At 40.2% G+C, this 24071-nt stretch overlaps 1 protein-coding gene across 5 annotated transcripts in view; it reads right to left on the bottom strand.

The window, feature by feature from the left end:
* Window positions 1-483: 483 nt before the first annotated feature.
* LOC133653492 (sodium- and chloride-dependent creatine transporter 1-like) overlaps window positions 484-24071 on the bottom strand; it is a 29017-nt gene continuing 5429 nt past the window's right edge. Inside the window, exons 2-15 of one of the 5 annotated variants that reach the window (XR_009826739.1) lie at window positions 15681-15956; window positions 15202-15333; window positions 14878-15127; window positions 14616-14748; window positions 12364-12498; window positions 12164-12267; window positions 11190-11314; window positions 10994-11106; window positions 10773-10913; window positions 5531-5633; window positions 5343-5443; window positions 5093-5263; window positions 1278-4913; window positions 1047-1167 (exon numbers count right to left, since the gene is read on the bottom strand). Coding sequence is in view for 4 of the 5 variants with exons in the window: in XM_062052812.1 (XP_061908796.1) it covers window positions 1006-1167; window positions 5093-5263; window positions 5343-5443; window positions 5531-5633; window positions 10773-10913; window positions 10994-11106; window positions 11190-11314; window positions 12164-12267; window positions 12364-12498; window positions 14616-14748; window positions 14878-15127; window positions 15202-15333; window positions 15681-15956 (1946 nt within the window). In the remaining variant the exon portion in view is untranslated. Of the gene's footprint in view, window positions 4914-5092; window positions 5264-5342; window positions 5452-5530; window positions 5634-10772; window positions 10914-10993; window positions 11107-11189; window positions 11315-12163; window positions 12268-12363; window positions 12499-14615; window positions 14749-14877; window positions 15128-15201; window positions 15334-15680; window positions 15957-24071 lie in introns of those variants that run through there. The other 4 variants (XM_062052812.1, XM_062052813.1, XM_062052815.1 and 1 more) reach the window with 4 other exon arrangements.

The following is a 24071-nucleotide window of genomic DNA, read 5'->3' on the forward strand; positions in this document are numbered from 1 at the left end:
CCCTCGTGCCCTGCACTCCTAACCTGGTTGGGGTCACCTCTGTCCTGTCAGCGCCATTGCCCCACAGCTCTGGGGGCTGTCCAGCTGCGCCCACCACAGCCATGCTGGACTGTGGGTGAATTCTGGGGAGGCTTGTGTAGTGGGTTTACATAATTCACCCAAGGAACTTTGATTATGTTTAGGAAGTTCCGGGTTTTCATTGTGCGTTCAGGGTTGCACATTAGGCCACAGATAAGGAAATGCAATTGACACAAGTCTGAATGTCATTAACAATTAGCTACATCCTTTGACACTCCTGCCCCGTACTTGCTAAAGCTTTACTTCTTCCTACTGCTTTTCAGATATGTTCAAATGTAAAAATGTAACCACATTGTGTTCCTTAATGCAATTTGTTAAACGTGTCTAAAACAAATAAATCGTGAATTCAAAAACATGTGTTTATTTACAATCAAGAAGCACATAATAGACAAAGTAGGACATTAAAATTGCAAAAATATTTATAGAAACTACTATCAGTAGAATGGATGATGAAATATGAATAAATAATACTCTATGCGGAAGTACTAATGCTAAGAAAAGTGGTACTATAGGGTGCAAAATGGCAACAATGAATTACAAAACAAGTCAGGTTTGTTATTCAGTGACATTAGTGGTGTTTAATGTACATGATGCTGAAAGTTGAGCAGCACTGCTTTCGTTACAAACATTTACCTCCTTTGAGTTCTGCAGGCCATGCAGCAAAGCCTGGGCCAGATGGTATTCACTCAAATTTCGAGAACAGAGCATGTGAGGGGTCATGTATGATGTAGCCTGCATGTAAGATGATCTTACACGGACAGCAGATTTAAGAGGGGTCTCAATTATTTTAGAGCAGAGTTTTCTGTTGGCGGTTTCTGTCCTTATGGCTGATTAAATGGAAACAGCTAGTGATTGAATATGTCATGATGCTCTCAATGAAGAAATATATTGAAATATATTTGACAGCAGACTGTCAAAAGGTAGTGCCTAGGTATTTGTATTCAACCACTTCCATGGCTCACTGTGAATTCTGGTGATCACTGCAGTAGCAAGCACCTTTTGCTTGTTGGAGGTTACAACCATGAAATTCATCTCCAGACATGAGTTGTCACACCAGTCCACAAACTCCTGGAGGGCTGGTCCATGAGGCTGTGAGGAGTAAAATAGTATCAGCATATTTCATCAGATGGGTATGGGGCTGTGTGGATTTACAGTCATTGGTACAGAGGATGAACATGAAAGGGGGGAGATCACACAACCCGTAGGGAGCCAGATGAGGTGTGTCATATGTCGGAGAAGATGTTGACACTCTTGTGACCTGTGGGTGAGGACATCCAGGAGACACAAGTGGCTAAGTGGGAGGAGTTGGTTGGCCAGGACCTCACGTGAGGTTGGAGAATGTTGAATGCTGAGGAAAAGTCTGCAAACATGTTTTGGCATTGACACCTCTAGTTATGACAGGCAAACTGAAGTGAATCTATCATTAACTTAGTTGCATCCCTGTGTTTAATTATTTCCATTGATTTCATCACTAGGGAGCTGATAGCCACAAATCTGAGGTTGTTAATGTGTTTCATGCGGGTGAACTTTGGGCTTTTTTCAGAAAACCAATGATTGCAATCACTTAGGATAATTTTGGGTGCATCAGGTGATGTGCTCCTCCAGAGCCACTGTGCACAGCCCAGACAAAAACATGAAAATGGCACTAAAAACAGACACATACTATAAAACATAATGCTATGAACAAACTGAAAGCGCGATGAGTGTAAAAACTGAAAGGTAACGCAAAATATATCAAATACCGAAGGTGCAATGGATATACATAAGTGTGCAATAAAAAGCGCAAGTTAAACGAGGTAGTTTATTGTTTCAGGGGGGTGGGGGGTGGGGGGGTGTAATGGGTGGAGTTGTGCCAGTGTATTCGGGGGTGTGTGCATATGTGCGTCTGTGGGTGTGTGCAGTTCCAGGGGAAGAAGCTGTTCGTCAGCCTGCTGCTGCAGGATTTTATAGACCTGTAACATCTTCTCGAGAGCAACAGGACAAACAGGGAGCGAGCATGGTGTGAGGGGTCTTCTGTGATGGCCATGGTTCTCTGAGGCAGCGGGATGAGATGTGTTTCAGGGTTAGCAGAGGGCAGCCGATGATTTTTGGGCAGTGTTTATGACCCTCCGCACCACCCTTCTGTCCTCAACTTTGGAGCCTGCGTACCACACTTCCAGACTGTAGGTCTGGACGCTCTCCAGAGTGGTAGAAGGCCAGCAGCAACTGTGTCGAAGTTGTGGTTCAGGGGGACGTGCATGAAGCACAGCTGCTGTTGAGCCTTATTCACCAGTTAAAGGTCCAGGAGAAGTCAGAAGAGATTTGGGTGCCCAAGAACCTGAAGGTGGTGACGGTTTCCACTTGTTCTCCATTTATGAGTGGGGTATGTAAGATCCTGTCTGTCTATCCTGAAGTCCATATTGAGTTATTTAGTCTTTTGCTCAGCCTTGTACACTGTCTCGTCCTCACCACGGATGAGCCCAACCACGGTGGTGTCTTCTGCATATTTAATGTGGTTGGTTGGGTGGGTCTGAGTAGTCGCTCCTGTACAAGGCGCAGGCTTGGGGAGATCCAGTGCGGCGTGTGGAGTAGTGGTGGGGGCCGAGTCTCACTGACTAGTTTTTAATCCGGCGTGGCTCAGTTGGTAGAGCGGCAACTTGAGGGTTACAGGTTCAATCCCGCTTCCAAAAACTTAGTATTACCCACCTGCTCCCAGTGCCACCCACACTGGTTTAAATGTAACTTAGATAATGGGTTTCACTGTGTAAAAATTCACTAATTCACAAAGACGACCTGAAGCTGCAGGAGTTTGTTGTAAAGAATGTCCGGGGTGATGGTGTTGAATGCTGAGGTCTAGGTGTGGTGGTGGTCTCAAACTAGCAAGGAGGCCGTTCAGCTCCTCTGCCAGCCTGCCGCTGCCGGGGAGTGTGGGAGAGCGGTGGCCTCTGTGGTTAGTTAGGTCTGGATGCCGTTCCACATCTGATGCGGGTGATTGTCCATCAAGTATCCCTCCATTTTCCTTTTGTGAGAGTCCTTGGCCTTTTTGATGCGTCTTCTTAGGTCGGCTCTGGCAGTGCTATAGAGAACCCTGGTCCTCTGTCCTAAAGACTGAGTATGGGGCTCTGATCAGAGTCTGGACTTCGTTTGTCATCCAGGGCTTGTTTGGGAAGACCCGGATGAGTCTTCCCTGTGACATTTTCTGCGCAGCTCTTGATGTAAAGGACAAACTCTGTGAATGTGTCCAGATCCTGCTCTTCAAGAATGCTTCACTCTGTGCAGGCAAAGCAGTCCTGCAGCTGGAGGAGTGTTTTCAGGCCAGGTTTTAAAGATTTGAGAGGCTGTATTTGCTTGCCTCCTGAAGGGGGTGTAGCATGAGTGGAGGAGCAGAGAGGTGGTCTGAGTCTCCGAGGTGGGAGAGGGGCTTGCTCTGTAGGCATGTCTGTTTGTGAAAACATGATCGAGTGTTTTCTCCCCTAGTTGCACATAAACGTGCTGGTTGCACATTAGATGTGCTAGTACTCTTCTTCCGACATGCTTTATTAAAATCCCCAGCGATGATGTGAACGCTGTCCGGATGAACTGTTTATGTTCAGCGATGGCCAAGTGCTGAGCTAACGTTGGCATCGGGGGGAGGTAAAACATGGATGTATTTTATTGGCATCAAAGCAAGCGGGGAAGCATGAAACGAAAAGGAACAACACTGAAGGCTCCAGAAATGGGCTGAAGAGAGCAGAGAGGCGGGGCCTGGCAGAGAGCATTAATTAAAGTGGCTGCATTATCACATCCGTCAGACTGTGACATCACAAAGGGCCCACCCAAATGCATGAACCTTATTATTTGTCATTTGGGCATTGTTTAACACAGTATCCAACATTGTGTAACAACATTTATAAGTTAAAAAAAAAAAATCATTATAGGTCCCCCAACAATGGCCACAAAATACTTCAGTTATAGTAAATCAGCTAGTGTTCTTTGAAAGAACTTGGATTTATTTTTCTGTGAATGTGTAGTTCGGTTCGGTTGAACATACGTTATTTTTCTGCATTTTAAATTTAAAACTGGAAGTCACACGATGATAAGTATTAGAATACAAGTTAGGTCCATTAGAGATATTTTTGTATTTCTCTGCCTGCACGTTTTTTTTATTCCTTTTACAACTCAGGGTGCTCTGATTTAGCTCTCATCAGACAAAGAGTTTACCATTTAAAGGGGCTGTCTGCACTTGCTCAGTTATTTTTTAAAGTTAAAAATATAACAAAAACACCATTGGCTATCATGTTGCCATTAGTGGTTTAACAGCAGATTGTTTTACAATTGTCTATATTTTTCACAATTATTAATTTTAGGTAATATATATTTTTTCGGCCGGAATGAAACGATTGGGGCGCGCAGGCAGCGTGCACACATACAAAAGCTGTCTAAGAGAAGTAACGAACAATTTGTAGTTGTGTAGTTGTTATGATACATTCAATAGCCAATGCTACCTATCCGAATCGCTATTAGCTGTCAATACCCAAAGCTAATGCGCGTGCATTTGTTACGTACATTTGTCCTAGAAGCCATAAGAGGGTCGGACATAACATGTCAAATACATTGGAAAGTTAGCGCCCTCTAAGCATCTGTGTCCATGTTGCTAAGAGCCCCTATAAGTATTAGTAGAATTAGTGTGGGTGTTTGCTGATATCAAAAGGACAACAAGGGTTTTGTGCTTTATGGCTGCTTTGAGATCAGATGACACTTTCGGAGAGATGAGTATTCTTGGGTCTTGCAGTAGACAGCAGTTTGGCCTCATTCTCTGGGATAAGATACTCCAGGTGATGGCTGCCCCAAAGTGGGGTGTTGAGGTATGTCCACCGCTGCATATCCAAATGGATAGTGAGTGGTTCAGTAAACAGTGGTCTAATGAGTACTTATAATGAGACACAGGAAAAGAGGGCCATATGCAAGTAGATACGATCCTACAGACTTTTTAAATGTGTGAAGGCAAATGCACAAACAATAAAACATGCCTGGACATGCAGACAACCATACTGACCTCGCGCAGTGATCCTTTGCAGCGCAGCAACTTGAAGATAACAGTAAGTGGGATACAAAGCATAGAGGAAAGAGCCAATGCCCAGCCAAGCATTTCACCCCATAATGGGTAGGTGTACACAGTGTTGTAGGATAGGGGCTTGAAGTTCACCACATGGAAAAGGAACACTCCCTGGAGGCACACATACAGTAAATGTCCAATATATTATACCGCTGCAGTGCAAAAAATATGGAAACAAAATATAACTTACTACACAAACAAGGGGCGTGATGTAGGACCAGCACCACTTCATGTAAGGCAAAGGCTGATAACCAATCATACGAGCCACATCATCCATGAAACGGTCTGCGCCTGTCAAGGTCACACAGTAGAGAAAAGTTTATGTCATATGACTTTCTGTGCCAGGAAAAGATGCATTAAATGCAAAGCATATCTCACCATAAACCCAAGCAATCACCACACACTCCCAGAAAGCCTGCCACAGCAGAGTGATACCACTGGCAGAATAGTAGTCAAACAACTGGAAGACATACATCCCTCCCTGGCAGGAAGAGTATAACGTCAGCACTGACAATTTGAAGTTAAAACCTTTTATTTCAAGTCTTACAACAGCTTTCATACCAGGTCAAACCATTAGCCTTACTTCACTAGGTGTTTTTCTATGCGCTTAAAGCTATGCACGGTTCTTATTCTTAGTCTCCCATCCAGCCCCCAGACACGCCCACCACTCATAAAGGAGACAAGTACGAGAGTTGCGAATGGTTATAGGTAGCCTATGCCTGCACGTAGATGCTGGTTCATTGTTTTATATATTCCACAGTGAAGATTCTACCTTCTTGAGTTCCTGCACAACTTGTCTGTTCTCACTACGGCCTGGTAGTTAATTAGAAGACTTCCTACCCACACATCACATGCATTCGCTGCATCCTGGTATTTAGCCAACAGCCAACAGCAACTATGCAACACTGTGACACAGTTGTCCTAAACAGAACTCTTAACACCACACATACCATCAGGGTGGCTGTAATAAGTCAAACAAAGTTTCAACTACAGAGTTACATTCAGCCAGGAAGAAGACTCTGTTGTAGCATGCATATACACACTCAGATCACCATAGCGAGACACACACACACACACACACATCAACAAGCATGACCTAGATGGATACAGCCTTTTCAAATTTAAAGTGTTATCTATTTCACATTTCAATGACATTCACAAGTGTTGGAGAAACTCCATGTTCCATGATTGGATTTTCACATAGCTCGTTAAATGGGCTGTTTGCAACTTTTATGCGGAATGCCTTGAGAACGCTAACTTTCCAATGTATTCTAAGAAAGGCTGTTAAACAATTAAAAAAGGAATCTTGATTAATATTAAACTCAAAATGTATCTCGCGTAATCGTAGATATATACTTTTTCATCATTATTAAGTGTACCATAGAGATAATTTTCAAGGTTTTCAAGTTTTTAAAAACAATGTTTTCCATGACTTGACAATTAGTTTCAATTAAAATGGGATGTTTGCAACTTGCTCACAGTTGCATTTTTTAAATCACAAAATACAACAAGAACACCATTGGCTACTATGTGTTAGTATTAGTGGTTTAACAGAACACATTTGCGATAAAACGGTCTACATTATTCACCATTATAAGGCCATGTCTACACTAAGGCGTTTAACCCCTTAAACGAATAACTATTTAGCTTAAGCCCCATTTCAGCCACACTAAACCAGCGTTTAAGGTCCTCCTCGGACAAACTTTTACACGGGTAAGTCAGCCGTGTAATCCTTGAATCTCCAGCATTTAGCTTTGTATGGACTCATTGATCGTTTACAAAGTGAGTTCGGAGAGGAAGTGACGCCAGGAAGACCACGCCCACACAGGAAGTGACGCCAGAAAGCCTGCGCTCCACACAGGAAAAGACATCAGAAAGAACGCGCCACAGGCAGCTTCATAACAAAGATGGAGGCGGATCATCCAGACATGCCCGTGTTTCTCCTTCTACATGTACAGGCGCTTTTGGAAATCACACATCAATACCTTAAAGGCCTACTGAAATGATTTTTTTTTATTTAAACGGGGATAGCAGATCTATTCTATGTGTCATACTTGATCATTTCGCGATATTGCCATATTTTTGCTGAAAGGATTTAGTATAGAACAACGACGATAAAGATTGCAACTTTTGGTATCTGATAAAAAAAAGGCTTGCACCTACCGGAAGTAGCGTGACGTAGTCAGTTGAACATATACGCAAAGTTCCCTATTGTTTACAATGATGGCCGCATGAAGTGAGAGAGATTCGGACCGAGAAAGCGACAATTTCCCCATTAATTTGAGCGAGGATGAAAGATTTGTGGATGAGTAAAGTGCAAGTGAAGGACTAGTGGGGAGTTGAAGCTATTCAGATAGGGAAGATGCTGTGAGAGCCGGGGGTGACCTGATATTCAGCTGGGAATGACTACAACAGTAAATAAACACAAGACATATATATACTCTATTAGCCACAACACAACCAGGCTTATATTTAATATGCCACAAATTAATCCTGCATAAAAACACCTGCGTGTTTGTTATGCTAGCTCCTAGCTCCTCTGCTAGCTCCTAGCTCCATAGAACACGCCAATACAATTCAAAGACCTGATCAACACACACAATCACTCAGCCCAAAAGACCGTTTACCTAACCCAAGGTTCATAAAGCTTATATATTTTTAAAAAGTTACGTACGTGACGCGCACATACGGTCAAGTTATCGAATGTTTAGCAGCCAAGGCTGCATACTCACGGTACCTGATATTCAGCTGGGAATGACTACAACAGTAAATAAACACAAGACATATATATACTCTATTAGCCACAACACAACCAGGCTTATATTTAATATGCCACAAATTAATCCTGCATAATAACACCTGCGTGTTTGTTATGCTAGCTCCTAGCTCCTCTGCTAGCTCCTAGCTCCATAGAACACGCCAATACAATTCAAACACCTGATCAACACACACAATCACTCAGCCCAAAAGACCGTTCACCTAACCCAAGGTTCATAAAGCTTATATATTTTTAAAAAGTTACGTACGTGACGCGCACGTACGGTACGGTACGTGTTATGCTAGCTCCTAGCTCCTCTGCTAGCTCCTAGCTCCATAGAACACGCCAATACAATTCAAACACATGATCAACACACACAATCACTCAGCCCAAAAGACCGTTCACCTAACCCAAGGTTCATAAAGCTTATATATTTTTAAAAAGTTACGTACATACGCAAAAAAAGCCAAAGCTGCATACTCACAGTAGCACGTCTGCGTCTTTGTCATCCAAATCAAAGTAATCCTGGTAAGAGTCTGTGTTGTCCCAGTTCTCTACAGGCGTCTGTGTATCCAAATCAAAAGTCCTCCTGGTTAGAGTCTCTGTTATCCGAGTTCTTCCATCTTGACTGCATCTTTCGGGAATGTAAACAAAGAAGCGCCGGCTGTGTACTGTTGTGGCTGACTACGTTCGAAAAATACGTCCATTTCGCACCGACAACTTTCTTCTTTGCTTGCTCGGCTTCCTTCTCCATAATGCAATGAACATGATTGAAACAGATTCACGAACACAGGTGTCCAGAATACTGTGGAATTATGAAATGAAAACAGAGCTTTTTCGTATCGGCTTCAATGTGGAAGGCATACCCGTGTTCGCCGGGCTACGTCACACGCATACGTCATCCTCAGAGGCGTTTCGAACCGGAAGTTTAGCGGCAAATTTAAAATGTCACTTTATAAGTTAACCAGGCCGTATTGGCATGTGTTATAATGTTAAGATTTCATCATTGATATATAAACTATCAGACTGTGTGGTCGGTAGTAGTGGGTTTCAGTAGGCCTTTAAGAGAAGGCAACGGGCAATATTGCAGCTATTTCAGATACAACACTTCTCAGACGGCAAGAGAACTTTCAAATGTCCGGGTCAGCTGTGAGTCTATTTACCAAAAAACTTTGTCCCTTCCTTCCGTGGATGTGATATAGCCAGTGTGTGACTACAAATATTGCTTTATGGATGTGACAATGAAATGGCCAGGCAGCGTGCATGATGCCTGCATCTTCGCTAACTACGCCATTAGCACGCAGCTGCGAGATGGAACCAAACCCTCGTGTCCCAAACAACTGCTGGAAGATGAAGATCCGGTCCCTTTTTTTCTTTGGAGTGACCCAGCTTATCCCCTGACGCCATCTCACGAAAGAATACCCCAACGGCGGAGTTCTTTATCGCATTGTCTACTTTCTCATGTCGATTAAAGATTTTATTAATTTATGATGGCTCAGGTGTGATTCACTACAATAGGGCCCCACAGCACACTGGATTCTAGTTAATTGAAATACCACAACACTGGATATCGTTCAAAGGAGATATATTTTAATTTAAAAACTTGCACACAAAACACAGCAAACACATGTAAAATGCACAGCAAACTGTTTACAATATAGCTCTTTTAAATAACTTCAGTTAAGTAAAGTCATCTACTGGAGAGCAGATGGACGTTTTTTTTTCTTTTTTCGCGCATGCGTACTAGGTCGTGTTGCGCCGGCGGATGGAGGGGGCGGGGTCTTAAACGGTGGCATTGTTGTGTGTGGATATGGATAAGGTTAGGTGTGATTTACCCTGGATAATCTTAGCCGGTTTAGTGTAAACGGGGCCTAAGTTTACGTAGTAAAATGACTGTTTTTCCGTGTGCGTGTGGCATGGGAGGACTGTGACAAGCCTTAACACCAAATTCCTTGGTCTGATGAGCAATATTTATTTCATATAATTAGTTGTGAAAAATACAGAAACTTTAGAAATGTTATATGCTGTTAAACCACTAATGGTTACATAGATATCCGGTGGAGTTATTTTCTGGTTTGAAAAATGTAACACTGAGGAAGTTGCAAACAGCCCCTTTAAATTAATCATATTAGCCTGCCTTCACTCACAATTTACACACTTGTGTCTCCTTTATGTGGGATTGGCGTGTCCAGAGGCTGGATAGAAGAATACAAAGAGAAACTTCAAGTGCGTAGAAAAACACTTAAGCGCTAACAGCAGAATAGGGCTCTATAAAGCAAATACATGAGGCCCAAAACACCTGAAGGCTGAACACTATAGCATACAGTAAGTAAAAAACTTTGCACTTTAAGCAATTCAGATTTTCAACTGAGGTTACTCATGCATGCAGTCATGTAAATCACAAGTGCCTTCATTTCATTTGAATTTTTTGTGATTCTCAGCCAGAGTTTATCAAATGAAGTAATGTAAGCAGTGGTATCATAACTACTGCAGTAAAAGGAGTCGTAATTAAAAACAGATTTCCAGAGTTGCAACAGGATCTTATGATTATTGGTAGTCTTGCTTTCCCCACCACTATCTATAAGAGGCGAGGCTCTGTCTGTCATTCATCTGAGACCCTCAAGGTTAGGTTTTTAGAGAGATTATAAAACCCTTAATGACACTATAGTGACTCTGAAGGGTCAAATAGGGTTTTGTATAATGAAAGAGGTGGGAGCTACAGTACTTGTCCAATGGCAGAAATGCTTGACTTTCTTGGACACAGATCACCCGTTCAAGCCGCTACTGTCAGCTTCCAAATAGCTGTACAACCTCCCATCATATAGAGACAGGTCAAAATAATAAAATTAAGGAAAATTGTACCTCTGTGACCATGGACAAGTCAATAATAAAACAGATGATACAGCAGATGCCTGCTACTGCCTCTCGTCGCAAGTAGCCCTGAGCACATTTTGGAGGAAGCATGTCCATGATTCCGGTTACCAAACCCTCTACCCCAACAAACTGAAATAAATGGAGAAGGGAAATGTAGTCAACAAACAGAAAAGATGGTGGAACTAAAGTGTTAGGCCAACTCATCTTACCTGACTGCCCAGGCCCAATATAAGTAACATAAAAAAGAAGAGTGTGGCCCATAATGGTGCCAGGGGCATCAAAGTCACAGCCTTGGGGTATGCTATAAAGACCAGGCCAGGACCTACACAATCACATCAGTCATGTGTATACAACATCTACAGAATACGCAGTACTAGCTCTAATTTGGAAAGCCTGTACACTTACCACTCTCAGCTACCTTACTGATGTCCACACCTTGCTCTGCCGCCATGAAGCCCAACACAGAAAACACGACAAAGCCTGCAAATAAGCTGGTTCCACTATTAATGGCAGCCAGCACAAATGCATCTCTAAGGAGATACAGAAAAGGATGGATTACAACTGAGGAACATATGCTTCATTTTATATTTTAGCCGCAAAGCAAATTTAGGTCTGGCTCAATGTCTGAGGGCGGAAGGTGTACACACATTACGTTGCTGCTTAATCAACAATATCTCAAATTACTACTAACATACACTCAAGTCTCCTTTAACTGCTTTGCTATTGTGCAACCTGGTACAAAATTAGTTTGCAAGTTATTTTCCATTGTTGCAAAAAGGAAAACAATGGAAAATAATGTGACAAAAGATGATAAATAGTAAGAATTATTAAAGTAATTAATAAAATGCTGCAGATGCAAATAATAATGCTCATATATATTCCATAATAAAATGGAGGTTGAGGTAAGAAATCACTTTCAATAGACCATTAAAATTAAATGTTTTCAAACCCTTTGCTCTCCAGAAAGTTTGATCACAACATTAGCGTGGTGAAAACCTCACTTCAACTTTTATTGGGAAAATATATCTAAATAGATTTAATGCAACAGGAAAGCAATCCAACTGTAAAGGACCTTCTTGCAATTTGTAAAATTTTGTGTTGATTCAACTAAGCACCCTAAAGTTACTGTCTGTGTTTTGTAGCACATTAGGCTGTATGAGAAATTTCAAGTCAATCAATGATGGGGTTAACTTTGGGGTTTAATAAAAGTGGCAATACAAAAATAATAGCACAGGCAACAATTGTTTCCCACTTTTTAGTGTGAGGGAGGAAAAGCGTTACTTTACACAAATAGAACACACACACACAAAAAAATCTATGACACCACAGTGACTGTGCTGTTGCAGTGCTGTTTTCTTCTCAAACATAGTATGACTCACTGGTAACAGTTGTAATGGAAGCGGTTGTAGCTGCCCAGCGCAGTCAGGGCACCGAGTCCGATGGCATAGGAGAAGAAAATCTGTGTACCAGCATCAATCCATACCTACAGTAGAGTAACAATGTATTGAAGCACTGAATGGATGAGAAACTCAGCCAAGCTTTCTTTTCGCTGCCTAAAATTATTCAATATTAGTCATACCTGTGCTTCTCCCAGTTTGGACCAATTTGGTTTCAGGTAGTATATAATTCCATTTGAAGCTCCAGGTAAGGTGAGGGCATGGGCCAACAGAATAACCAGAACCACATAAGGGAACAGAGCTGTGAAGTATACAACCTAGAAGAAATACACAATGAGGACATTTGTTGAATTCATGGGTAATGAAGATGAAGTTCAAACTAATATTTGAAGGAATCTTAGAGGAGCAAATATTTACAAGCAGTGTCAAAAAAGTTCCTGGACTGTTGTCACAAAAGTTCTTAAATTCGTATTTCAAATCAAGACTACAGGTTTTCTCATTGAAAGTAATTGCTCTGGAGTCTAGCACCAGTTTGTAGCGTTCTGTCATGCACTCTTAAAAGGATTCTTCCAGGATCCTCCATAGCTCTGTCATCACGGCTATCTTGATGTTGTCAATGTCTTCAAAACAGATCCCCTTTGATCACACCTTTGAGTTTGGTAAAGAGGAAAAAGATCACATGTAGCCAATTTGGGTGAGTAGAAAGCTTGTCCAGCATGGGTGTTCTTCTCGGCCAGGATTTGTCAGAATCTTACAGTATTGTGAGCAGGCATGTTTGTTCTGCCACAACTGTCGCCTCTTCTCGCGCACTGAAAAAGCAAACGCTACAGAATATATTTGTATGGTACATGTTCTTGTTGATCGTCTGGCCCTGCGGAAGGAACTTAGTGGACCATGCCCCTCACATTGACAGTCAACATTAACAGTCCTGGAACCTTTCTGAAACCCCTTGTATAATGTGCCTGATTGTTTTGATTCTCAAATCATCGTTCAGTTTTTAAGATAATTGTATCAAATGAGGCTAGAATTAGATTTCCTATTTCAAAAAATTTCATGTCTCCACTTTCACCAGGTGTATAGAATAGTATCCTATTCTATACACTATATTCTATTGTATTATCCATCCATCCATCCATTTCTACCGCTTATTCCCTTTGGGGTCGCGGGGGCGCTGGAGCCTATCTCAGCTACAATCGGGTGGAAGGCGGGGTACACCCTGGACAAGTCACCACCTCATCGCAGGCTATTGTATTATATATTATATATATTCTATTGGATATGGCAAAGTATGGGAAAATGCCGATTAATCCAGTTTTTTTTTATTCCGGTCCGTGTTTTCCAGGGGGTCCATCGTCTGGCGGTGGTTTGGCTTCAAGTGGGATTATGTCGAACAGACAACCGTAATTAGTCAAGTGTGGGTCAAAAGCATTGCTATAAAAAGTAGCATTACTTCTAATATGTAGTATAATTTGAAAAGTCACCCGCTAGAGAATGAAGAGTGCCTACTCCGCATGTCAACATCTCCGTTCGGTGCTACACGCCCACACCATCAAAATGCAGAGGCAAACATTTCCAGATCAACACCGTATGAAAAAAATTGTGATTTTTTTAGTTGTGATTACCTTCTCTGCATGAAAGTTTAAAAGTAGCATATATTAATGCAGTATGAAGAAGAATGTTTTAGTGTAGACACATAGAATCATCATACTGCTGTGATTATATGCATCAAGTGTTCATTCAAGGCTAAGGCAAAATATCCACATATATATCGTGTATCGCGATATGGCCTTAAAATATCGCGATATTAAAAAAAGGCCATATCGCCTAGCCCTAGTTCAATGATGCCATTTTTGTTTGTCATGTATAATTGTCTATTTTGTGTTTATCCTTGAATAAACAGGTCAGTTTCTTGTTACCAACCATTGTGTATTATTCACTCACCTAATTCAGCTGGCTAGTTGTTATCAAGAGTACTAAAACCCTTTTCAACATGAGTCTGACAACTAAGTAGGCTAAATAACCTTAAACTTTAATACATGCTCGGATAGGCAAGTATCGGTATCGGATCGGAAGTGCAAAAACCTGGATCGGGACATGCACTTTCCGCGCGCGCGAAGTCACATTATCGATGAGAAAATGCATTTTTAGACAATATGATTTGCCTGAGCGGCTAGGAGACACCGTGAGTAGCAAGCGGTACTAAGTGGATAAGAAAAGACAGAAAAAATTTTATTTTTTATTTTTTTATACTTGGGACTACCCGCGGGCCTGATTTTGGACGCTGGCGGGCCGTAGTTTGGGGACCCCTGCTCTAAAAAATTGGGGTTGGAGATACTATTGGCTCTTTATTCTAAAGTTAGCCATTTACTGTGAACTGCAAGTAAAATTTTTAGCATAATAAAAAACTATAACGAACTATTAAGATGTGACCTACCTTTCCTGTGGATTTAACTCCTTTCCATATGCAGAAATAAACAATGATCCAAGTGGCAATCAGACATGGCACAACCTCAAAGTTGATGCTACCGGGCTGATGAATCCCACTAGACAGATGGAGAACTTTGCGCCTGAGGAAAAAACAAGAGCCCATTGAAAAATGTTTGCCGTTTTACACAAATCAGTTGACATCGTTAAATAGGACTTTTAGAAAAAACTGATTCAACCTCTAACACAATTTAAAGTAAGCGATGGCATACTCCCAAAACTCCAGGACTGGGGAGCGCATGCCATCAGTCTCTATACAGCTGTGATTCATGTCTTGAGAACTGCTTTGGCAGGTGTGATGGAAGTCCTCTGTGCATTTGGGAGTGTTCCAGGGGTGTCCACAGGTGGCCCATGGCAGTGGATTAGTGAAAGAATGGCAGAGAAAGTAGAGCCCCCACACAAGAATCATGATGTAGTAGGTGTTGCAGAAAAACACAATCACCATTGATGCCAGGCCAAGACCTAGTATAGCAAACAAGACAACATGATTAGTGAACTGCCATGCCTTACACCTACAGCCTTATATTAAGAAGTACCTTTGAAAAGAGGTACAATGTTCCAGGCAGAGACCCCTCCCTGCTTCATGAACTGTCCCAGAGCGATTTCCAAGAAAAATACTGGGATGCCCCCAAAGAAAACTATCAGCAGGTAGGGGATAAGAAACACGCCTGCAATGACACAACAACTTGTCATGCGGTGCACAAATCCAATATACAGTGAAAGGCAGGTGGAGTTAGAATACAACTTATTATTTGAGCGGTTTGCTGGTTCACAATTGGGAAGTTAGTTAGGGGTTAAAACCAGCATCATGTCTAACTATAACCATTTATCAAAGTATAATTGTGTTTTGTTCCTAATGCTAGAACAGAGGGGTTTACATGATGACAGAGACTTACTATAAAAAACTATTGCTAATTACTCAGTAAACAACAATAGTAAAATCAAAGAATTTACTGTTATCAAATCCTGTTTTTTCAGTAACAATTTGATAGCACATATGGCCAGAAAAGCTTACCTCCTCCGTTCTTGTAGCAAAGGTAAGGGAAGCGCCACACATTGCCCAGGCCTACAGCAAATCCTATGCACGACATGATGAAGTCCATTTGTCTGGTCCAAGTTACTCTCTCCACCACTGGTACTGCAACAGCCTTATTACTTCCATCTTGGCTCACTCTTCCACCCACACCATGCCCTGGACCCGCACTAGGCACAGGCCGCAGAGGGTGAGCTGATTCCTCACCCTCTGTTTCAGACAAGTCCCCTGCTTCCATCTGTGTGTGGCCGAGTTCACCTGGACAATATGGGTAGACAAAACACTTGTATTTCTTTTCAGTGTGATGTATGCTCAATATAAATGAAAATAGTTGTATTGTGCCTATGTCCCCACATTGTTAGAATCTATCCTGTAAACATTTGTTGTTTTAGTCTCGTGTCTCTCAAAATCCCTAATTGAAAGTGCTGGCTGACAGACTTATGCGCAGTACTATGAGCTCAAGGTGAATAAACAGTCCTTAATTTTAAAAGGGGAATATTGTTTTATTTTATTGCATGTTGGCACCAGTTTTTGTGTGTTTGGGATCCCCATAGGTGCATTAAATTTGAATTCAAACCATGGAGGTGTTGAGATATTTATAAAACAAACAATTGACTTTTGCCCCGATTTGAGACATATGCCAACTTGTTACATCAACGGGTATCTCCATTTAGGGTAAATGTTTTCTGACTGACAGTTTTTTTGTAGAAGCATGTTTGTAGCCCAAACAAAAATATGTCCACAGTGAGAGCCATAACCTAAGATGCAGTTATTGGTTGTAATGACCAGCACAGGTCACTCTGCCAACCTACAGCCTAATAGGAAGAAGTGCCTGCTTAACTTTTGTGTTTCGTGACAATGTGCCTACACGGACGTGGGGTCCAGCCAGACGTGCAGCTGCACAAGAAGTACAGGGAACCTTCTTATGCAGTATATTTGGTTAGTACTTATTTAAATAAATAATACTTTTTGTGAATTCCACATGGTTTCATATCATTTGACAGTTGTAAACTCTAAATAGATTAAATGTAATTATTGAATACAATTAAAATCAAGAGTAAGACTAAATTTGTTTGGGCCCGGGCCCCTCTGTAGTGAAAGTGTTGGGTCCGAAATCAAAAAGCTTAACCCCTGCTCTAAAACAAACATAATTTTAATATGAAAACGTAGATGGCTACTTAACTCTCAATGTACTCCACAGTACTTTAAAATCCGCGATGCACTGACACTGTTGTGAGTGAACAGCAAAGGAGCTAGGGAACACAGTATACAGACGGACTTACACCAAACTACATTTATTTGTGAAGACAGTTCCTACAATGAAGCAGTAAGGCCAATAACAAAAGATATATAACTATTTGTAACAATATGTAGCATCCTCCTTACCATTGATATTAGCAAGAGTTAGCATTTAGCATACATTCTTAGCATTTTATATTTAATTTTAACAGTTTTTTGTCTGCATTTGATAACTACTACTACTAGATAACTCAATTGACAAATGAAGATGATAGGCTAGCGATCTAGCATTGTAGCCTAACCTGACTGCACGGAAATGAGATAAGCAGCCTACATCTAATATTCTTGTAAGGATGTACATAGTCGTTTCAAATCAGGAGACAGACATTTTAACACATAGCCTGTATACTTACAGCTTTATGGCACTGAAAGGTGTTGAAAGACAATGCTAATCAACTAACCTTTGAGATGTTTTCATCTCCTCTGTTCTGAAGTATATTCTTCACTTTCCTCTTACTGCGGGTCAGACTGGCTTGTTCGTGTACCAGTTAGATGCTAAAAATCCTTCGCTGTAACTACTAACATGGCAAAGAGAAGCAGTCGCAGCCAGCTTAACCGAATAAAAAATGTTCTGTTAAAAAGGGCTGTTTGCAACTCAAAATTACATTTTTAAACCAAAACATAACAAGAACACCACCGGTTAACGTATGTTACCGTTAGTGGTTTGAAGAACATTTATATATGTCTACATTTTTCACAAGTACTAATCATATTACGTAAAAATTGCTCGTCGGAATTTGTCTGGTGTTCAGGCTTGTCACTCACCAATGTCTCGGATTCATGTACACAAAAGGTGTGGGTGTCCACACAAAAAAGCAGTTTAAGAGAAGCAAATAAATTGCAGTCATGTTGTTGTTGCGATAAAATATACATTCAAAGGGTTGCCAACTCACTGAAAAAGATATGGGACATCTTTTTGGAACAACCAGTAGACTTGATTGTGATTTGTGTGGCTTTTTTATTTGTGTGCAATCAAATCTGTACATGTAATCAAACCTCACCACATTTTTTGCCCAAAATGCCACAATATTAACAGAATAAAATGAATATATTTCTCAAATAAAACATTGTTCCTGCTGAACTGAATAAAAACTTGCTCTCAACGAATTTCTTCAAACCAAAACATGTAACAAGAACACCACCGGCAAGCTTATGCAGTGGTTTAAAGAACATATTCATGTATATGTCTATATTTTTCACAATTACTAATTACGTTGAATAAAAATTGCTTGTCGGCCCGAGGAATTTGTTCAGGCTCTTATCTCATCGCTCTAATTTATACTCACACGCAGGGAGAGTGCTTGCGCATACACGAAAACTAATAAACAAAAGCTAACTAAACTAACGATTTGCAGTCATGTTGTTATTACGATTTATACAGTACACACCCAGTGATAGCTAACATTAGCTAGCCAAATTGCCATCATTAGCTAACAACACAGAGCAAATGCCGGTGTGCATGTCTATGAGCATGAACTGATGAAGCCTACTCGGATAAGTTGCAAAACGTCTTACAAGACAAACGATCGATCGATTGAATGCCCTGTGAAAATTGATGTCAACATAAAATGATGTGGCGATCAAATTAAATGATGTGGTGATCAAATTAAATGATTTGGCGGACCTTGTTAATTGATGTGGCTTACCACATCAATGAATGTGGCGTGGAGCATAATGACGTGGCGGACCACTTTAAATTATGTGGTGAACACACTTTAAATAAAGCGGTGGGGCATATAAAATAATGCGGAGGCAACATAAAATGACATGCCATGTTAAAATATTGTGTTGGGCCACTTAAATATGACGTGGCGAGGCACATTAGATCATGAAGCGGGCCATATAAAATGATAAAAGATAATAAAAAGATATGGCGGGATACATAAAATTATGTGACGGGTGTGCCATATATGCGGAGCACATTAAATATCGTGGCGGACCACTTTAAATGTGTGGGACCACATAAAAGATGTGTTGGACCACATAAATGATGTGGCAGGGCACCTAGTGACGTGGCGGGGCACATTAAATGACATGATGGGCAACATAAAATGATGTGGCAGGGCACCTAAAGTGACGTAGTGAGCAACATAAAATGATGAGTTGGACCACGTAAATTGACATGGCGGGCCAAATGAAATGTTGTGGACCACATCAAATAATGTGTCAGACCACATTGAATGACGTGACCACGGCCACATGAAATGACATGGTGGGGAAAATTACACGATTTTGCAGACCACATAAACGTGGTGTGATATATTAAACAATGTGGCGGGCAGGCTACATAATGATGTGGAAAACCTCATACAATGATGTGGTGGGAAATTTTAAATGATGTGCCGTGGCACATAACATGACGTGGCGGGGTAGATAAGATCACATGCCTATATGTGCTATGGCTATTAGGTTTTTTCTTCCTTGGCCTCAGTCTGGACCCCTCTCCAGGGGCTTAGACTGAATATTCCCCCCAAGCGTTTACATGTTTCCCACTTTTTTTGTAAGGGGCGCCAAAAGTTGGCAGACCCATCAGCGATCCTGTTCTGTCTCCCTGTAATGTTTGTCTGATCTTAAATGGGATTGTGCTGAAAATATTAATTTCCCCTCGGGGATTGTTAAAGTATTTCTGATTCTGATAAAATAATGTGGCGGTAACATAAAATGACGTGGCGGGCCGAGTTAAATGTGGTGGAGCAAATTAAATGATGTGTCAGGCCAAAATAAATGCGGCCGACTACATCAATTTATGTGGTTGCCCACTTAAAATGATGTGTCGGACCACTTAAAATGATGTTTTGGTGCATCTTAAAAGGAAACGGCACTTTTTTTGGAATTTTGCCTATGGTTCACAATTAATATGAGTGACAAGAAGACAGGTTTTTTTTTGTTTTTTTTACGATTACCTATAAAAGATGCGCCTAATGGGAGTCCCAGTTGTAAAAGCCCTCTAAAACAGCTTCAACACCTTCAAGCAATGTTTTATATACACAGTGCAAGAATATATATAATATAGTAACAGACACGTTTATAACAATAATTAATATGTACAATATTTGCCGTATTTTGATCATTTTAATAATTTCCAGGACGAATTTATTCCATGCATGGATTTCTGTTTCCATAGCAGCGCACGTCTGACTTCTGGCAACATGTGTGTTCCTACTTCCGGAATCAAACATGAGTGTGTGTTATAATCAGTGTTGGGTTAGTTACTGAAAACCAGTAACTAGTTACAGTTACTAGTTACTTTATTTCAAAAGTAACTCAGTTACTAACTCAGTTATTTACACCAAAAAGTAATGCGTTACTGTGAAAAGTAACTATTTAGTTACTTATTTTTTTCTAGTTTTTTTTTTAAAGCTCCCATTAATGCCCTTTTAGCCTTCATTTCAGTACTGTTATTCCACTGGAGAATAATACAATCTGTTGATCAGTGCTAGGATTTTTCAAAATGGGGTCCCAGGGACCCCATCAAGTCATAAAAATTGGGTCCTACAGTAAATTTTTGGGGTAACACTTTTTTGTAAGCGTTTTGAAAAAAAAAAAGATAAACGTATGCAGTCTTTCTCAAACTGCCAAGATACCTGTGGCGGTGGGGGCGTGGCTATGGGCGTGATCACCATGACATCATCGAGTAATTTGCATAATTTACTACAATGATTTGATTTTCTCTAAAAAGGCTCAAAAAATGTATACTTACTAATTAATAATAACAGTTTTGTTTTAAACGTCCATCCATCCATTTATTTTACAATATAATTACAACACTTTATGTACCGTACATATTTATATACAGATTTGAACAATAAGTTATTCACTGAAATATATTTATTAATTGTGGTTCTTACAAAAAATATATCTTATAAAATATAAAAGCTAAAATGTCTCAAAGCTTTGCCCCTTTAATTAGTGCATATTAAATAATTTAACTTTAGCCTACATCTACAACCACAGTATTTACCAGCAACATAAAGTGAAACAGAGGCAGAGGTGTCCTGCCACAGTCAGTAACAAATAAACAGAAAACAGTAGTAGTGGTAGATAGACACAGAGCTTCATCAAACATCTGATCCACTGAACAAAGAGCTCCAAAAATCTTGAACTTTAGACTGCCATCAGTTTTACTCCCTACACTTAACCATGTGTTTCCTACTGCCTGCAGACTTTGCACCGTTTGTTATATACACATGCTGTGTTTCTAATATAAATACATTTAATAAAGTCAAATACAAATAAGGCAACAAGAGAAGTATCCTACATTTCTCTTTTGTAAAGTAAATCTGAACAGCCGATATGGGCATCTACATCAACTATATGATTTGCCTGAAAAGATGGGGAGGACAAAAAAAAAATATATATATATATATATATATATATATTTTTTTTTTTTTTTTTTTTTTTTTTTTTTAATTTGTGGCGGACGTAATTCTTTCGTGGCGGGCCGCCACAAATAAATGAATGTGTGGGAAACCCTGCGTATGCATTATCCTGTTGTATCTCACATTCTATATTGTGTTTTGGAAAAAGGTTGTAATAAACATTACTTAATTCATTAAAAAAAATAAAAAATAAACAAAAAAAATTTGTATACACTACCGTTCAAAAGTTTGGGGTCACCCAAACAATTTTGTGGAATAGCCTTCATTTCTAAGAACAAGAATAGACTGTCGAGTTTCAGATGAAAGTTCTCTTTTTCTGGCCATTTTGAGCGTTTAATTGACCCCACAAATGTGATGCTCCAAAAACTCAATCTGCTCAAAGGAAGGTCAGTTTTGTAGCTTCTGTAACGAGCTAAAGTGTTTTCAGATGTGTGAACATGATTGCACAAGGGTTTTCTAATCATCACTTAACCTTCTGAGCCAATGAGCAAACACATTGTACCATTAGAACACTGGAGTGATAGTTGCTGGAAATGGGCCTCTATACACCTATGTAGATATTGCACCAAAAACCAGACATTTACAGCTAGAATAGTCATTTACCACATTAGCAAAGTATAGAGTGTATTTCTTTAAAGTTAAGACTAGTTTAAAGTTATCTTCATTGAAAAGTACAGTGCTTTTCCTTCAAAAATAAGGACATTCAATGTGACCCCAAACTTTTGAACGGTAGTGTATATATGTAAATGTATTCAGTTATAAACATTCATTCACTTTCTTCTTTCCTCCATGGATCTAAACTTTACCGCTGCTGGTAGTTTTTTCTATGTTTTTATTTAATAAGTTGTAGGTGTATTTATAAAAGTGTAAAAAGTGTTTTGCTTCGGTCACGAAATGGTGTGCAAGGGCATATATACATTTTATATTTAACGCTTAAATCTCTGGAGTCTACATCAACTTCAGATCTATCCCTCATTTCAAAATGTTTTATTTTTTTTTTATGTTGTTTTTTTGTTTGTTTGTTTTCCGCCCTTTTTTGTCAAACAAAACTATGTTTTTAATGCCAAACACACAAAATATGCAAAATCTTCCACCAAAAATATTTTTCAAAGTGGACTATTTGATGTGAAGTCATCGGAACCTTGGATAGGTCAATAATTCATAATAACATTGATTTTGATTCAATATTATGTTTTGAGCAATGACTTAAACAAGTTGAAAAACTTATTGGGGTGTTACCATTTAGTGGTCAATTTTAGGGAATATGTACTGTACTGTGCAATCTACTAATAAAAGTCTCAATCAATCAATCCACTCCCTCGCTCTTTCTGTCTCTGCCCCTCCCTCACGAATGCTGTCGCGTGCGCACAACTTGTTTTGTTTTTAACCCCTTCTTTACCCTGAACGTACATTGAAAATACACGCAACCCTACCTCAAAATGCCGGACATTTGAGGCATTTAAGAAACTCCGCCCGGACAGCCCCGCAAAAGAAGACATGTCCGGTGAAAAGAGGATGCATGGTCAGTCTAGAACAGGGGTCACCAACGCGGTGCCCGTGGGCACCAGGTAGCCCGTAAGGACCAGGGGCCGTACTTATCAAGCTTCTTAGAGTGCCATTTTACACTTAAGTCCTGAGAATTTGCGAAATTTAGTCCTACTCTCAAACTTAAGAATAAAAGCTTTTTATCAACGTTCTTAAGTCTAAGAATCACTCCTACTCTCCACGATATTTAAGAGACCTTCAGAGGTGTCTTAAGTGGTTAGGAGTTACAAAAGTCAACTCTCAAATTTTTAAATAAATCATGTCACACTTTGAACTGGACACCAAATCTGTTATCTGTTTCTTTGTTAGTGAAGACCAAGTCTTTAAAAAAAATTCTTGGATTTTCAAATTCTATTTGAGTTTTGTCTCTCTTAGAATTAAAAATGTCGAGCAAAGCGAGACCAACTTGCTAGTAAATAAATACAATTTAAAAAATAGAGGCAGCTAATTGGTAAGTGCTGCTATTTGAGCTATTTTTAGAACAGGCCAGCGGGCTACTCATCTGGGGCCGTACTTATCAAGCTTCTTAGAATTACTCCTAAGAAGTCTGCTAAGAGTTGACTTAAGAGTAAATAAATTCTTCGCTGAAAGCTGCACTTAAAAGTTAGTTATCAAGCGTCTTACTCACACTTTCAGCGAAGTGTAGGACTGAATCGTAAGTGTCACACTCAGAGCTGAATTACGACATTACTATGTGCCGTAAACGTAATTTTAGGTGACGTCATTTCTGTGTCCATAGAAATGACCAATCACGGAAGGGAATCCGTTGTCTAAGAATAAAGAAATATCTTGGAAATATTTAAGTGGACAATGGGAGTGTATATTTTGACAATAAACTACAAAATAATACAAAACAAACTAGTCCCCGCCGGCACTCACGCTACCGCTCCCTCTCTTCTCTCGCCCACACGCTCACTGACGTCACTCACCTCACGGCCACACACATACGCTACTCTCATAATCAAAACATGGTCCCTTCCTAACAGGTATTTACTTACCAACAAAGTCAAAGAGATATCTTTTAAAATCATTCATCGTTATTACCCTGTAAAGACTGTGATGGTTAGATACAAGAAGGACATTGATGTTACCTGCACCTTATGTAACATGCATCCAGAGATTGTTTACCACCTGTTTTGGACTTGTGAAA

Source organism: Entelurus aequoreus, linkage group LG07, assembly GCF_033978785.1.
Source record: "Entelurus aequoreus isolate RoL-2023_Sb linkage group LG07, RoL_Eaeq_v1.1, whole genome shotgun sequence".
NCBI classification, from domain to species: Eukaryota; Metazoa; Chordata; class Actinopteri; order Syngnathiformes; family Syngnathidae; genus Entelurus; species Entelurus aequoreus.